General features: G+C 41.2%; 1 protein-coding gene across 2 annotated transcripts; it reads right to left on the bottom strand.

Moving 5' to 3' along the window:
* tbc1d22b (TBC1 domain family, member 22B) lies at positions 1-15,576 on the bottom strand. Of its 2 annotated transcripts, XM_024385182.2 has the most exons (13): positions 15,260-15,576; positions 12,856-12,912; positions 11,764-12,125; positions 11,403-11,570; positions 11,224-11,294; positions 10,360-10,488; positions 8,299-8,364; positions 8,016-8,130; positions 5,985-6,091; positions 5,754-5,829; positions 5,451-5,578; positions 5,057-5,152; positions 1-4,805 (listed from the first exon to the last, which is right to left on the bottom strand). In XM_024385182.2, the coding sequence occupies exons 1-13, from the start codon at positions 15,313-15,315 to the stop codon at positions 4,677-4,679; spliced, it is 1,560 nt and encodes a 519-aa protein (XP_024240950.1). In that variant the 5' UTR covers positions 15,316-15,576; the 3' UTR covers positions 1-4,676. The 2 variants fall into 2 exon arrangements, with proteins under 2 accessions (XP_024240950.1, XP_024240951.1); XM_024385183.2 differs by lacking the exon at positions 12,856-12,912 and having other exon boundaries at positions 15,260-15,572.
* Between the last annotated feature and the right edge of the window lie 528 nt (positions 15,577-16,104).

The raw sequence follows: 16,104 nt of genomic DNA, 5'->3' as shown, positions 1-16,104 counted from the left end.
AAGGGTAACAATCGTTTAATATAAACAAAACATTTATATACAGCAGATTACTGTAATATTTCCTCCATTTAAGGCTAAAACCAGTATTGACTACAGAAGCATTCAACTGAATTGAAAACATTTATTGGCCAAATAGTTTGGCATTTGAAGATAAGAAAATGAAAACTGAATGACTACAGATGAATTTTAGACAATGAATTCAGGTTACGTTACTGTACATCTTGTTTTTAAAACCTAAATGCAGTGAAACCTTTGAATGACCCTTAAAACAACACGGGACATGGAATGAATAATACAAATGTAGAATGATTTCAATTTAAATAATAAAGTCATACATTTTTGGGAGCAAATAAACACGTGAGGACAGAGCATAGTCTACTTTTAAGGCTGAAAGGTAAATATTCAAATACACAAAGTAATCATTATATATTTGAAAATGCCAACAACGAACATGAGTCTGAATTTGTTCTACAAAAACCCTGAATTGAGAAGACATGGTAAAATGTCCACTGGGAACAATGCAGAAATCAAAAGTAGAATGATTAAATTAGATGATTTAAATTGCAGAAAAGTCCTAATTGAACTACATGATGATCTTGAAAACCAAAATGAGAATAATACTGGTACGGAAGTTATGGCACTTCTGTTTCCTCAGTATCACATGAAGTTAATTCATATCATTACAGGTCTAATACCACCAGGTCCCTGTCCTAGTACTGATGATTAAAAACCCGAACTTCAGTTAAAACATTTTTTTTTTAGGTTGTCATAGCATCACTAAAACCTGACAAAACAAATTTACTCCATATTGTTCAATGCCATATCCACATGTCAATTTCACAAACTTGAACCTCAATGCCAATACAAGAATTATAACATCTAAATAATGATTGTCAAACCTTTCATACCATTAGCAGAGAAATGGTTATGAAGGTTGGTAAAATAATAACATAAATATTCACATTCCATTGTTTAAATGTAATTACTATTCCTGCTTTACGTCCCCTAAGTGAGGTCACAGCAGGTAAGCTACTACATAACCCCAATATTTAAATTGAAACACAAATGCTGTACAAACAAAACAGGGCAAATGATAACATTTCAGTTTTCTATGCTAGTCAAAGTGCATTACAAATGCTTATAACAAAGGCATCATTACAGACTTGAAGTACAGCTGTGTTGATATCACAGTTTCCAACAGATCAAGTAACTGTGTAGGGACTCGGGAGGGCTACTAAAAGTTGCCTTTGAATATCAACATCAGCATTATCAGACAACCCTCAGAGGCAAGTCAAAACACATTCATTTACTGAAAAACAAATCTTAACATTTGAATTCTTAATATACACAATTTTCACTTCTATATTAATAAAGTTTACAGACAAGTGTTTAAGTTAAACATACTAAATAAGAGTAGATGCTGTTGCAAACAACAGACAGGGAAGTACAACAGTCATTTTTCTCCTTTCTGAAGAGCTTCCTGGATGGTCATTACATCGTGTTGCAGATTGTTGATTTAGATTGCACTGGTTGCTTTGTATATATATATTCAGAAAGAGGAAATAAACAATGCAAAATCTTCAGCGCATGTTATGGACACCGCAAACATACAAAATATACATTTGGTAAAGTGTCAGATACTCTTAAATGTACATTACTTGAAGGTCTCATCAGTTTCAAATGACAACTTCATTTTGAAACAATTTAGTAACTTTCATATGTGCCACAGTTTCAAATAATCTAAAAAGAAAGTGTGACTAATCTGAATGTGAAAAATTAAGCCTGAGAATTACAAAGCAAAATAGCTAGTAATCAGTTGAGATAAACATAACCTAAGATACAGATGAACTGAAAATGTAGCTCAAAGTGTTAAAAATAATACACCATCTAAAAACACACGGCCCCCATTCTCACCCTATTCACATTGAGGCCTTGTGATTCAATATGGCACCACTATAGATAAGCCCTGAAATAAAGTACCTTTTTCTGGTCTACAGAGTGGCTATTAGTAACAGCTGTGACACCTCCTGTATCACGTTGTACTACACTGGACAATTTGTTCAGTAGATATTCAGACTGGCCTTTTACTGGACTCAATATAGCCATGAAGGGAACAAGTGGGGACAAAGTGGTCAAATATGCGGACTAGCTTCTACCACAAAACTCTGTTAAGATAAAAATCGAAATAACTCAAAATATATTCTCTGAAACTTGAACGATGATCACTTAAACATTCATCATCTATTCAGAGTTCTTTCAAGTACATGTTAAAACCTCTGAGACGACCCATACTGATTAATGCCAGTATGAATTTGAATTTAAAAGACCATAAACCGATGGTCAAGTATTTATCCCCTCTGGATTAAAATATCATTCATTTATGCAGTATAGGAAAGAGCTGCAATACCAGAACAGCATAGAGGTGCAATACCAGAACAGCATAGAGCTCCAATACCAGAACAGCATAGAGCTCTAATACCAGAACAGTATAGACTTCAAAACCAGAACAGTATAGAATTCAATACCAGAACAGCATAGAGCTCCAATACCAGAACAGCATAGAGCTCCAATACCAGAACAGCATAGAGCTCTAATACCAGAACAGCATAGAGCTCCAATACCAGAACAGTATAGAGCTCCAATACCAGAACAGTATAGAGCTCCAATACCAAAACAGCATAGAGCTCCAATACCAGAACAGCATAGAGCTCCAATACCAGAACAGCATAGAGCTCTAATACCAGAACAGTATAGAGCTCCAATACCAGAACAGCATAGAGCTCCAATACCAAAACAGTATAGAGCTCCAATACCAAAACAGCATAGAGCTCCAATACCAAAACAGCATAGAGCTCCAATACCAGAACAGCATAGAGCTCCAATACCAAAACAGCATAGAGCTGCAATACCAGAACAGCATAGAGGTGCAATACCAGAACAGCATAGAGCTCCAATACCAGAACAGCATAGAGCTCTAATACCAGAACAGTATAGACTTCAAAACCAGAACAGTATAGAATTCAATACCAGAACAGCATAGAGCTCCAATACCAGAACAGCATAGAGCTGCAATACCAGAACAGCATAGAGCTCTAATACCAGAACAGTATAGACTTCAAAACCAGAACAGTATAGAATTCAATACCAGAACAGCATAGAGCTCCAATACCAGAACAGCATAGAGCTGCAATACCAGAACAGCATAGAGCTCTAATACCAGAACAGTATAGACTTCAATACCAGAACAGTATAGAATTCAATACCAGAACAGTATAGAATTCAATACCAGAACAGTATAGAGTTCAATACCAGAACAGCATAGAGCTGCAATACCAGAACAGCATAGAGCTCCAATACCAGAACAGTATAGAGTTCAATACCAGAACAGCATAGAGCTGCAATACCAGAACAGTATAGAGTTCAATACCAGAACAGCATAGAGCTGCAATACCAGAACAGCATAGAGCTTCAATACCAGAACAGTATAGAGTTCAATACCAGAACAGTAGAGTTCAATACCAGAACAGCATAGAGCTGCAATAACAGAACAGTATAGAGTTCCAATACCAGAACAGTATAGAGTTCCAATACCAGAAAAGTGTAGTTCTAATACCAGAACAGTGTAGAGTTCCAATACCAGAACAGTGTAGAGTTCCAATACCAGAACAGTATAGAGTTCAATACCAGAACAGCATAGAGCTGCAATAACAGAACAGTATAGAGTTCCAATACCAGAACAGTGTAGAGTTCCAATACCAGAACAGTATAGAGTTCCAATACCAGAACAGTATAGAGTTCCAATACCAGAACAGTGTAGAGTTCCAATACCAGAACAGTGTAGAGTTCCAATACCAGAACAGTGTAGAGTTCCAATACCAGAACAGTGTAGAGTTCCAATACCAGAACAGCATAGAGCTGCAATACCAGAACAGTATAGAGTTCCAATACCAGAACAGTATAGAGTTCCAATACCAGAACAGTATAGAGCTTCAATACCAGAACAGTGTAGAGTTCCAATACCAGAACAGTATAGAGTTCAATACCAGAACAGCATAGAGCTGCAATACCAGAACAGCATAGAGCTCCAATACCAGAACAGCATAGAGCTGCAATACCAGAACAGCATAGAGCTTCAATACCAGAACAGCATAGAGCTGCAATACCAGAACAGCATAGAGCTGCAATACCAGAACAGCATAGAGCTCCAATACCAGAACAGCATAGAGCTTCAATACCAGAACAGCATAGAGCTGCAATACCAGAACAGCATAGAGCTCCAATACCAGAACTCACATAAGGTTATGGTTAATAGGAATAAGGTTGAAGGGAAAGGGGGATACCTAGTCAGTTGAGGATTAGCTGTGTTGTTTGTCCAGAACCTACTACTCTACCGCATGAATTGTAACAGACTGCTATTGAGATGTCTAAGCCAGTGGCTCGGAGATAATACGCTGCAGAGACAGTGGAATGAAACTTGCCAATAAAAGTCTTAACAAACAGAGAGAACCTGCAAGAAAACTATAATAGAAATAGGGTTTGAAGGTTCCTATTTTGAGCAAATGATTCTGTACCTGTGTGCAAGCTATATGTCGGCCAGTCATATCAAAGAGAGGAAGGAAACCGTACATTCCTCCTAACAGTATATCAGAATCTGTTTTACACCATGGCATAGAAGCCTATCTCCTGTAGTGATTGGGCGCGTCAGCGAACATGTACTTGAGTCTGTACGCTTCAGCCAGGAGAAGGCCCACTTCCTCATTCCCCCAGTGGATTGTGGGAAGGTTCTGGAGTAACATGAGAAGACCCTGGAAAGCCAAAACACATTTGATGACATTAATACCATGTTTGGAACCAGGTGGGTGGAAGTGTAAACTCTGGTGGGCCTCAGTCACAATCTGCAAGTGTCATGAACACCGAAATATGCAGATCTGTTTTTAATGAGAGCTTTTCACTGGAGGGGTCAGGTCATACAAAAAAAATTACACATTTTCAAATAGAAAGTACTCGAGTATTGTTCACTCGAACAAATCTCAAGAAAGGATAGAATTAATTGTACCTGAAAATCGACCATGGAGAGGATCTCTTTGCGCCACTCGATCAGGAAAGCAGCACAGACGTAGAGGTGGAAGTGGGAGAAGCCCTCTTGTTCAGCCTGCAGGGATACACGACAGGTCAGTACGTGTAGAACACGTACAGATCATCTCTGTAAATCACTCAGACATTCAGAACTAAACACAAAGGTTTCAATGCACATATCTATCTGTGTCCAGGGAGTTTTTCCTAGCCACCGTGCTTCTACACCTGCATTGCTTGCTGTTTGGGGTTTTAGGCTGGGTTTCTGTACAGCACTTTGAGATATCAGCTGATGTACGAAGGGCTTTATAAATAATAAATAAAATAAATACATTTGATTTGATTTGATTTTGTGTGTGTGTGTGTGTGTGTGTCACCTGATAGGTGTCCCAGAGGCGTATGGTGCAGCGTAGAGGCAGCTCTCTCATCAGCAGGTTGTTCATCCAGCGAAAAGCAAACTGCAGGTACTCCACCTCATACCTCTTAAAGTAGTTGTGTATGTCCTCTGTGAGAGAAAAGGGACACAGTCACACAGCGAGTAGAGAAAACACAGAGAGGATGAAAACTGACCCTGAAGCCATCTGAAAATGATGGGAGACTGGAGATCTACTTTCATATGAATTAAAAGGTAAGATCTTACCCCAGATACGCGGTAACAACATGAGGAGATCATATCTCACCATCGATTCTGCTGACCAATTCTTCCAAAGCTTTCACATTGTTCTGAATCCCTGGCTGAGCAAAAGTGTAGTTGTCCTGCACAGATTAAACAACAATATCAACAACACGTCACCAGGAGGATTTTATTTGTGATTGTAAAGGGGAGGGGGGGTTGCTGCTGGAGACAACAGTGGGTCAGAATGAAGACCATAAGAGCAGACACAGAAAAATAACTGACTAACATTACTGACCTGTATTCCATCCAGCAGCTTGGTCATGCACCAGAAACTGTCTGCCTCAATGTTCCTCTGGGTGTTAAGAGGCAGGGAAGCTACGTCAAAATTCTCCACATCCTCCTCTGTGGATGTAAACCCAAACGATCAGTGCACGGTCAACGAAACACAACCCTACTTCCAGTTCACTGAGGCAGGGGTGTCACTCATTTCCCTGCGGGCCGTATTCGGTCTTCACCGAGGTCCTGGGGGCCCGCACTTAAAGATGATTATTTTTTCTTGACGTAAAAATGTGCACAAAAAAAAGAGGAGTTTTGGCATTTTCGATGTTCCCTGACTGCCTAGCTTTCGTTTCGATGACTGTTATCTAGCTGGACAGAGTGAAGAGACTGTACAGTAGATGACTGTTAGGAAGCTATACAGGGTGAAGAGACTATAGATGACTGTTATCTAGAGACTATAAATGACTGTTATCTATCTGGACAGAGTGAAGAGACTATAGATGACTCTTATCTATCTGGACAGAGAGAAGAAACTATAAATGACTCTTATCTATCTGGACAGAGAGAAGAGACTATAGATGACTCTTATCTATCTGGACAGAGTGAAGAGACTATAGATGACTCTTATCTAGCTGGACAGAGTGAAGAGACTATAGATGACTCTTATCTATCTGGACAGAGAGAAGAGACTATAAATGACTCTTATCTAACAGAGTGAAGAGACTATAGATGACTCTTATCTATCTGGACAGAGAGAAGAGACTATAAATGACTCTTATCTATCTGGACAGAGTGAAGAGACTATAGATGACTGTTATCTATCTGGACAGAGTGAAGAGACTATAGATGACTCTTATCTATCTGGACAGAGTGAAGAGACTATAGATGACTGTTATCTATCTGGACAGAGTGAAGAGACTATAAATGACTGTTATCTATCTGGACAGAGTGAAGAGACTATAGATGACTCTTATCTATCTGGACAGAGAGAAGAGACTATAAATGACTGTTATCTATCTGGACAGAGTGAAGAGACTATAGATGACTCTTATCTATCTGGACAGAGAGAAGAAACTATAAATGACTCTTATCTATCTGGACAGAGAGAAGAGACTATAGATGACTCTTATCTATCTGGACAGAGAGAAGAAACTATAAATGACTCTTATCTATCTGGACAGAGTGAAGAGACTATAAATGACTGTTATCTAGAGACTATAAATGACTGTTATCTATCTGGACAGAGTGAAGAGACTATAGATGACTCTTATCTATCTGGACAGAGAGAAGAGACTATAGATGACTCTTATCTATCTGGACAGAGTGAAGAGACTGTAAATGTAGCTCCATTATCATTTCTACAGTTTCCATTTGGTTTTAGTCATTTCAATGTCGATTGAGACCGTTTTCCCGGGAGGGATACAAAGAAAAAGTATTACTCAAACCCAATTAAATTCGCCCCACGGGTGGTTTGATAAAAAAAATAGATATATTTGAGTTTGACATGTGCACTAAGGGAAGCCGACTGGTTTGCAATGCTGACAAATAACCAGACAGGAAAAATGTATGTTTTAATCCTTCTGTATGTAATATAAAACAAGATAATTGGACACCCTGTCAAGAGGATTCAGAGGTCATTTTCCTTTCATATGGACAAGCCTCATCTGGTTGGACAGAAATCTATGACACCCACCAGAGGAGGCTCTTGGGAAGAGCTATAAGAGGACAGGCACATTGTAATGGCTGGAATGGAATAAATGACACATGGTTTCTATAGGTTTGATGTGTTTGATACCATTCAATTTATTCCATGCCAGCCATTACACTGAGCCCATCCTCCTCTACAGGTATAGGATCTTAATTTGATCGCTTTTGTTGCTGAGAATTGTTTACTGCACAGGAGGAAATGCAAACTTGTTAGTGTATTCGTGGGTTAAAATAGCTTCTAAAGTTTGTAATTTCCACTTTAAAATGTCAGACTTGATTTGCCCTAACAAAAAATGTATCAAACCCTACAAAAAAATCCTTATCCTCCAGCCAAACCTACCAACAAATTCGGAGAGGAAGACAACAAAGAATGGAGTGACCAAGTCATTGATTCCCTGGACGTAGCCGCTGGCTGGATGGCGGATAGCCCAGATGAAGAGGATCCTCTCAAACACCTGATTGAACACATGAAGGCACAGACAGGACAGGATTCAATCCAAAGTGAAATGTCATGTCTATTACGTTGTAACAAAACTTCTCTCCAGAATATCAAAACGTGGAATTGGCAGACTGTCCATCCAAGCCAGGCAACTAGTATGAAGACCTGAGAGAGAGAAGCTCACCTCTTGCACAGTGGGCTGCTGGAAAAGTGGAATTAGTGGATTTGTCCTTGGAATATCGATGTGGATCTGTGGAAACAAAGCACGGGCTACTTAAACACTGACTCACTACAGTAGACAGGGATACTTAAACACTGACTCACTACAGTAGACAGGGATACTTAAACACTGACTCACTACAGAAGGAATATTCTACTTAAACACTGACTCACTACAGTAGACATTCTACTTAAACACTGACTCACTACAGTAGACAGGGCTACTTAAACACTGACTCACTACAGTAGACAGGGCTACTTAAACAAGGACTCACTACAGTAGATAAATCCTACTTAAACACTGACTCACTACAGTAGGTAGGGCTACTTAAACACTGACTCACTACAGTAGGTGGGGCTACTTAAACATTGACTCACTACAGAAGGCAGGGCTACTTAAACACTGACTCACTACAGTAGGTGGGGCTACTTAAACACTGACTCACTACAGAAGGCAGGGCTACTTAAACACTGACTCACTACAGTAGGCATATTCTACTTAAACACTGACTCACTACAGTAGGCATATCCTACTTAAACACTGACTCACTACAGTAGACAGGGATACTTAAACACTGACTCACTACAGAAGGCATATTCTACTTAAACACTGACTCACTACAGTCGGATTATTCTACTTAAACACTGACTCACAATAGTAGGATTATTCTACTTAAACACTGACTCACTACAATAGGATTATCCTACTTAAACACTGACTCACTACAGTAAGATTATTCTACTTAAACACTGACTCACTACAGTAGGCATATTCTACTTAAATACTGACTCACTACAGACAGGGCTACTTAAACACTGACTCACTACAGTAGACATATTCTACTTAAACACTGACTCACTACAGTAGGCATATTCTACTTAAATACTGACTCACTACAGTAGACAGGGCTACTTAAACACTGACTCACTACAGTAGATATATCCTACTTAAACACTGACTCACTACAGTAGACAGGGATACTTAAACACTGACTCACTACAGCAGGCATATTCTACTTAAACACTGACTCACTACAGTCGGATTATTCTACTTAAACACTGACTCACTACAGTAGGATTATTCTACTTAAACACTGACTCACTACAGTAGGCATATTCTACTTAAACACTGACTCACTACAGTAGGCATATTCTACTTAAACACTGACTCACTACAGTAGGCATATCCTACTTAAACACTGACTCACTACAGTAGGCATATTCTACTTAAACACTGACTCACTACAGTAGGATTATCCTACTTAAACACTGACTCACTACAGTAGGCATATTTTACTTAAACACTGACTCACTACAGTAGACAGGGCTACTTAAACACTGACTGACTACAGTAGGCATATTCTACTTAAACACTGACTCACTACAGTAGGCATATTTTACTTAAACACTGACTCACTACAGTAGACATATTCAACTTAAACACTGACTCACTACAGTAGGCATATTCAACTTAAACACTGACTCACTACAGTAGACAGGGCTACTTAAACACTGACTCACTACAGTAGGCAGGGCTACTTAAACACTGACTCACTACAGTAGGCATATTCTACTTAAACACTGACTCACTACAGTAGACAGGTATACTTAAACACTGACTCACTACAGTAGGCAGGGCTACTTAAACACTGACTCACTACAGTAGGCATATTCTACTTAAACACTGACTCACTACAGTAGGCATATTTTACTTAAACACTGACTCACTACAGTAGACATATTCAACTTAAACACTGACTCACTACAGTAGACATATTCTACTTAAACACTGACTCACTACAGTAGGCAGGGCTACTTAAACACTGACTCACTACAGTAGGCATATTCTACTTAAACACTGACTCACTACAGTAGGCAGGGCTACTTAAACACTGACTCACTACAGTAGGCATATCCTACTTAAACACTGACTCACTACAGTAGGCATATCCTACTTAAACACTGACTCACCAGAGTGGGTAGCATTGGTTGTTAGGATTTAGTGCTTTGATGACTCATGTATTACCTGTCTATATGTGTCTTTGTAAGTTTCGTCTGTCCTGGAGTGGTAATACTGTTCAATGAAGCCAAAGTACTCATCTCTCTTCCTCTTCAGCACCAGGTCTCTGCGCTCCATGTTGGCTGGGAGGTAACCCTACCATGACAGAGAGGACGACAATGAAAGAGAAGAAAAGAGGATATTCTCTTGAAGATGTGAACAGTCCCGGAACAGGGTAGAAGAGTGATACGAGTCAAGGGTCAATACTACAGTCAAGATTATGTAGATCATATCACAACTAATACCCAACATGTGTGCAGTTGTCATATATAATACACTTAGTGTACAAAACATTAAGAACACCTGCTCTTTCCATGACACAGACTGACCAGGTGAAAGCTATGATCGTTTATTGATGTCTCTTGTTAAATCCACTTCAATCAGTGTAGATGAAAAGGAGGAGACGGGTTAAAGAAGGATTTATAAGACTTGAGACATGGATTGTGTCTGTGTGCCATTCAGAGGGTGAATGGGCAACACAAAAGGATTAACTGCCTTTGGGTATGGTAGTAGGTGCACCGGTTTGTGTCAAGAACTACAACGCTGCTGGGTTTTTCACGCTCAACAGTTTCCCGTGTGTATCAAAAACACATTGGGGGGGGGGTGTCAAACATCATACTCCTTGTGTGTGATCTCCTGCCTAGTCAAAGGTCATCATGGTACATACAGAGAGGAAGTCAAAGGTCATCATGGTACATACAGAGAGCAAGTCAAAGGTCATCAAGGTAGTTACAGAGAGGAAGTCAAAGGTCATCATGGTACATACAGAGGGAAGTCAAAGGTCATCATGGTACTTACAGAGAGGAAGTCAAAGGTCATCATGGTACTTACAGAGAGGAGCCTCCATGTAATGGGCCTCACTTCTCGTGGAATACCTGACCAGCTGTGCTTCCGGAGCTCCTCTGTGGATCACAAGGACCAGGAGATAGAATGAGAATACAGTAGGCATATTAACACAACATTGGCCTTGTATTAGTTATTTCAATCTATAAGGTGGAGTTTATTCTCACCAAGGTCGGTGTTAGGACAGGACAGAAGGTATTTGAATTTGTCCAATCGGCTCTTGTCTCGCACTGTCATGATTGGGGCCCCCGAGGAATTTTGGTCAGAGATTCTGGCGACTAACGGGATGATAGGACGAACTGGGAGAGACTGTTGCTTCTGCAGGGTGGAGCGCACTGTGGAGGAAGAGACCCAGAGTGGAGGATCATGGGACAAGTCGCAGAGAGCAGACTAATCAACAATATCAGTTTTTAGTTGATAATGAGAAGTATCTTTAATACATCCACATGGGATATGAACACTAAATGCAAAGACATGTTTCCTAAAATACAACCCACCCCTGACTTTAGTGTCCAGTGTCCACATTACCTGTATTGGTGTTGAGCTGGGCCTCACTGCTGGACTTCACCACCACTCTGCCATTGATCTGTCCACCGTCTGCGTCCTCCTCCTGCTGAAGACAGCCCTCTGCTGTTGGGGGAGCCAGCCGGTCTGCAGGCCCCGTGTCTGGCTCCCTGGTGGTGTCACTGGGTTGTTGTAAAGGAAGAGGAGGCACCTGGTGCACGGAGTGCAGGGTGGACGGGAGAGATGAGGGGTGAATGGGAGCTAACAAGTCCTCATCGTCCTCGTCGTCAATGTCCCAGGCGTCGTTGGTGCTACGGGCAAATTCGTGGAAACTAGATGCTTTTTTAGACTTGAGATTGTTTCCCTTGGGAGTGTCTTTAGGAAACCTGCAGAGAGAAAAAGGGGGAGGAAAAAAATGTAATCTATGTGTCACTGATACAATGAAGATACCATTGAGTATCTACAGCACTCTCATGGTAAAGACAAGACGATGCATTGACAACGACACAATATAAAAAGGAACAGCTGACCAAATGGCATAAAAAAGGCCAACAAAACAAATAGCGTAAAAAGAAAGACCAATGTGTTACGCTTCGAAACACACAGACGGCGTCGTTACGCACAACAGTACGCAGCATCATCTGGATGTTTCTACAACACAAGTTCCAACGTTCACCTCCTGCTACCGTCTACAGCGGACAGTTTGACTGCACCCCAAGTTCGATAAATCCATTGTGTGTGTGTGTGTGTGTGTGTGTGTGTGTGTGTGTGTGTGTGTGTGTGTGTGCACCACACCGAACTCGCACTGCAACTGCCTCTGCCTCTGCAACGCACAACGCTGCAAGGCAAACGCAGCGTTTCATTGGAAATGAATGTTATTCTGGTGTACCAAACAAACAAAAAAATGCAATGATGCTGTCGGTGTGTTTGGAAGCGTTAACGTGGCACAATCAAACCAACAGTGCCATTCTCATCCACACATGTTCAAGGGCTTCTGGCAATATAGACACGAACATCCACGATCTAAAGTAAGCATACAAATAGAAATAAAATAAAAATTAAATGCTGAATGAAGGGTGAAAAAGAATCCCTGCGGGCTGCATGCAGAGCACTTACGTGCGGTGGATTCTGGGGTCAAGGGGAGGATGCTGTGCTCCATAAACTGGCTGTATACTGTAGAGGAGAAAGAGCAGTGGCCTAGCAGCACTTCACTGGGAGCACGTGGGCTCACTGAGGCCTCTTTTCATGTTTTCATTGACAATGTTGGCCATTATAGCGGACTCATTATGAATTTGCCAGGTTCATAAAGCATAGACTCCCCAGAGCAACCACTATGGGCAGACAGAGGACTTCATCTTTTCTTATCCCCCCTCAAATATGAACCTCTTCTCTTCGGGTTTTGGAAAATGGTACAGTAGGAGTACAGCTGTAACACATTATGTGACGTGAGGCGACAGCCTTAGTGACACCCCATGGAGAGTATCCACTCACCACCGATTTGATGATGCTACAAGACCTGAGACCTGCAACACACAGTCCAACGGCCCCCCGTGTGTCTGTCTCCCTTTGTGTTTCTGACGTGAACCAAGCTCGGTTGGAGAAGAAATAGCCCTACTGTTGTAGATGACTAAATTAGTCAAGTTACTGGGTCTTTAAAACGGCAATCAGCAGTTAAAACAAGAACAAAGCCTCACTGTTTCGATAAGAAGATGAGGGATGGGGCTGGAGAATGAGGCTGGAGAGATGAGGGATGGGGCTGGAGAAATGAGGCTGGAGAGATGAGGGATGGGGCTGGAGAAATGAGGCTGGAGAGATGAGGGATGGGGCTGGAGAAATGAGGCTGGAGAGATGAGGGATGGGGCTGGAGAAATGAGGCTGGAGAGATGAGGGATGGGGCTGGAGAAATGAGGCTGGAGAGATGAGGGATGGGGCTGGAGAAATGAGGCTGGAGAGATGAGGGATGGGGCTGGAGAAATGAGGCTGGAAAGATGAGGGATGGGGCTGGAGAAATGAGGCTGGAGAGATGAGGGATGGGGCTGGAGAAATGAAGCTGGAGAAATGAGGGATGGGGCTGGAGAAATGAGGCTGGAGAGATGAGGGATGGGGCTGGAGAAATTAGGCTGGAGAGATGAGGGACGGGGCTGGAGAAATGAGGCTGGAGAGATGAGGGATGGGGCTGGAGAAATGAGGCTGGAGAGATGAGGGATGGGGCTGGAGAAATGAGGCTGGAGAGATGAGGGATGGGGCTGGAGAAATGAGGCTGGAGAGATGAGGGATGGGGCTGGAGAAATGAGGGATGGGGCTGGAGAGATGAGGGATGGGGCTGGAGAGATGAGGGATGGGGCTGGAGAGATGAGGGATGGGGCTGGAGAAATGTACCCACTCTTAAATTCAAGGACTGACCATCCATTATATCAACATTATAGTTTTAACCATGAGGCAATACATTTTAATGCTATTTATTTATATTTAACACAATAATAGCTCATGTTGTAGTAAAGTGGCTCATCAGCTGGGTCTTAGGAGGATATTGTAGGATATCGACATGATCTAGTAACCTTTTAGTACACTATTCATTTGTACAATGGCAATAACCCTGTCTGGTTGGTATCTCATAACAGCTTATTACATAGCTTGTTCTGTCAGGTATTGGGAACAATGTTACTTCCTGTTCTTGGCACTAGTGTTTGCATTGTGGCAACCACCAAAGACAACACCCAATCCTTAGAGACCACTCACATTACCTTGGCACCTGCCTCCAGAGATGAGACACATTGTGTCCATTTCTGTCAATTTTCCCAGCCATAAAGAGGTTCCACAAGAAAGGCCATATGCCAATCTATTTGGTAATACTGTATTGGGGACGTTTCTGAAGTATTTTCTCAGTCTTTCCTGCTTATCCTAGATGTCAACATTCACCCATTACAGACCACCTGACATGTTGTGTGGACATATGGTAGCCAAGACAAAGGCATGAAGATTACCTCATGAGCTCCAATGTGCAACAAAGACCACCACTTCCGTATTGCCTAAAGGGAAGGTTTATGTTTATTGTCATGAGTCTTGTCCTGGAGGCAGAACTGAGCGATTCCCCCCCATAGAACAGCTGCAAAGTCAAAATTGGCTATACTGTAAAAATGTATGAAAACAAGAAAATAGCTTTTTGGACTTAATTTAAGGTTAGGGTTAGTTATTAGGTTTAGCAGTGTGGTTAGGTTTAAAATACGATTGTATGACTTTGTGGCTGTGCCAGCTAGTGACCACTCTGCACAGCGGCCCCCAGAACAAGATTCATGACGAAAAATGATAACCTGCGCACAAGGGCTTCATAAACTAGCTATCTATCAAACAAGGTTAAGCATGTGTTTTTATTAACATTTAATGACACTGTAATTACGCAAAACCAACGCTACTATGCCCACTAAAATACAGAGTTAACTCATTATCAGAATACACATTTATAATCTTAAAAATCACGAAAGATTATTCATCATTAACGAGAGGGAGAACTGAAACATACCTTCCTGGAACCTTCGCGTTTTTCCTCCAGAAATTAATTATGTTGTCGGTGGCCATGCTCGGTTAATGCAAATCCCCTCAGTCTAACACGGCGCGCAGTTCTACAAATGTACAAAGCATTGGAGAAGATTTTAGCGTTTCAGATTCGATATACTAAACCGGCTTGTCTTTGCAGCAACCAACAATAAAAGTTTTGACGTGTGTCAATAATGTCCTTTTGTTGCAATTGCCGATACCGTATAATACAGAACGGTGGAGGTCGCCATCTTGGAGTACATTAACATGGACGTGTGATTGGCGGACGGGTTTAACAGGTGCATAGACACTTACCAATAGGAATACTATAGCGAAAGGAAGTCAACCTTCTCTGAACACGCGTCTTCCATCATGTTATAATTAAGTAATAAGGCCCGAGGAGGTGTGGTATATGGCCAGTATACCACGGCTAAGGGCTGTTCTTTGTCACAATGCAACTCTGAGTGCCTGCATACAGCCCTTAGCTGTGGTACATTAGCCATATACCAAACCCCCGAGGTACCATATTGCTATTATAAACTGGTTACAAACTTAATTAGAAAAGTAACAATAAATGTTTTGGCATACCCCTGGTATACCACAGCTTTCAGCCAATCAGCATTCAGGTTCTCGAACCACCCAGTTTTTAAATTATATTATAAACTGGGTGGTTTGAGCCCTGAATGCTGATTGGTGGACAGTATATCAGTATATCAGACCGTATACCACGGGTATGACAAAACATGTATTTTTACTGCTCTAATTACATTGGTAGCCAGTTTATAATAGCAATAAGGCGCCTCGGGGGTTTATAGTACATGACCAATATAC

Source organism: Oncorhynchus tshawytscha, linkage group LG22 (genome assembly GCF_018296145.1).
Source record: "Oncorhynchus tshawytscha isolate Ot180627B linkage group LG22, Otsh_v2.0, whole genome shotgun sequence".
NCBI lineage: Eukaryota > Metazoa > Chordata > Actinopteri > Salmoniformes > Salmonidae > Oncorhynchus > Oncorhynchus tshawytscha.
Note: the sequence above shows the minus strand (reverse complement) of the source record. Positions and strands in the feature narration are given on the sequence as shown.

Excerpts from the sequence above, each read along its gene's own strand:
- tbc1d22b (XM_024385182.2), bottom strand. The coding sequence starts at position 15,315 with ATGGCCACCGACAACATAATTAATTTCTGGAGGAAAAACGCGAAGGTT. Across the intron at positions 12,126-12,855 it reads GACCCCAGAATCCACCGCAC|GTTTCCTAAAGACACTCCCA; the intron begins GTAAGTGCTCTG and ends TTCTCTCTGCAG. Across the intron at positions 6,092-8,015 it reads CTTCCTCTCCGAATTTGTTG|AGGAGGATGTGGAGAATTTT; the intron begins GTAGGTTTGGCT and ends TTACATCCACAG.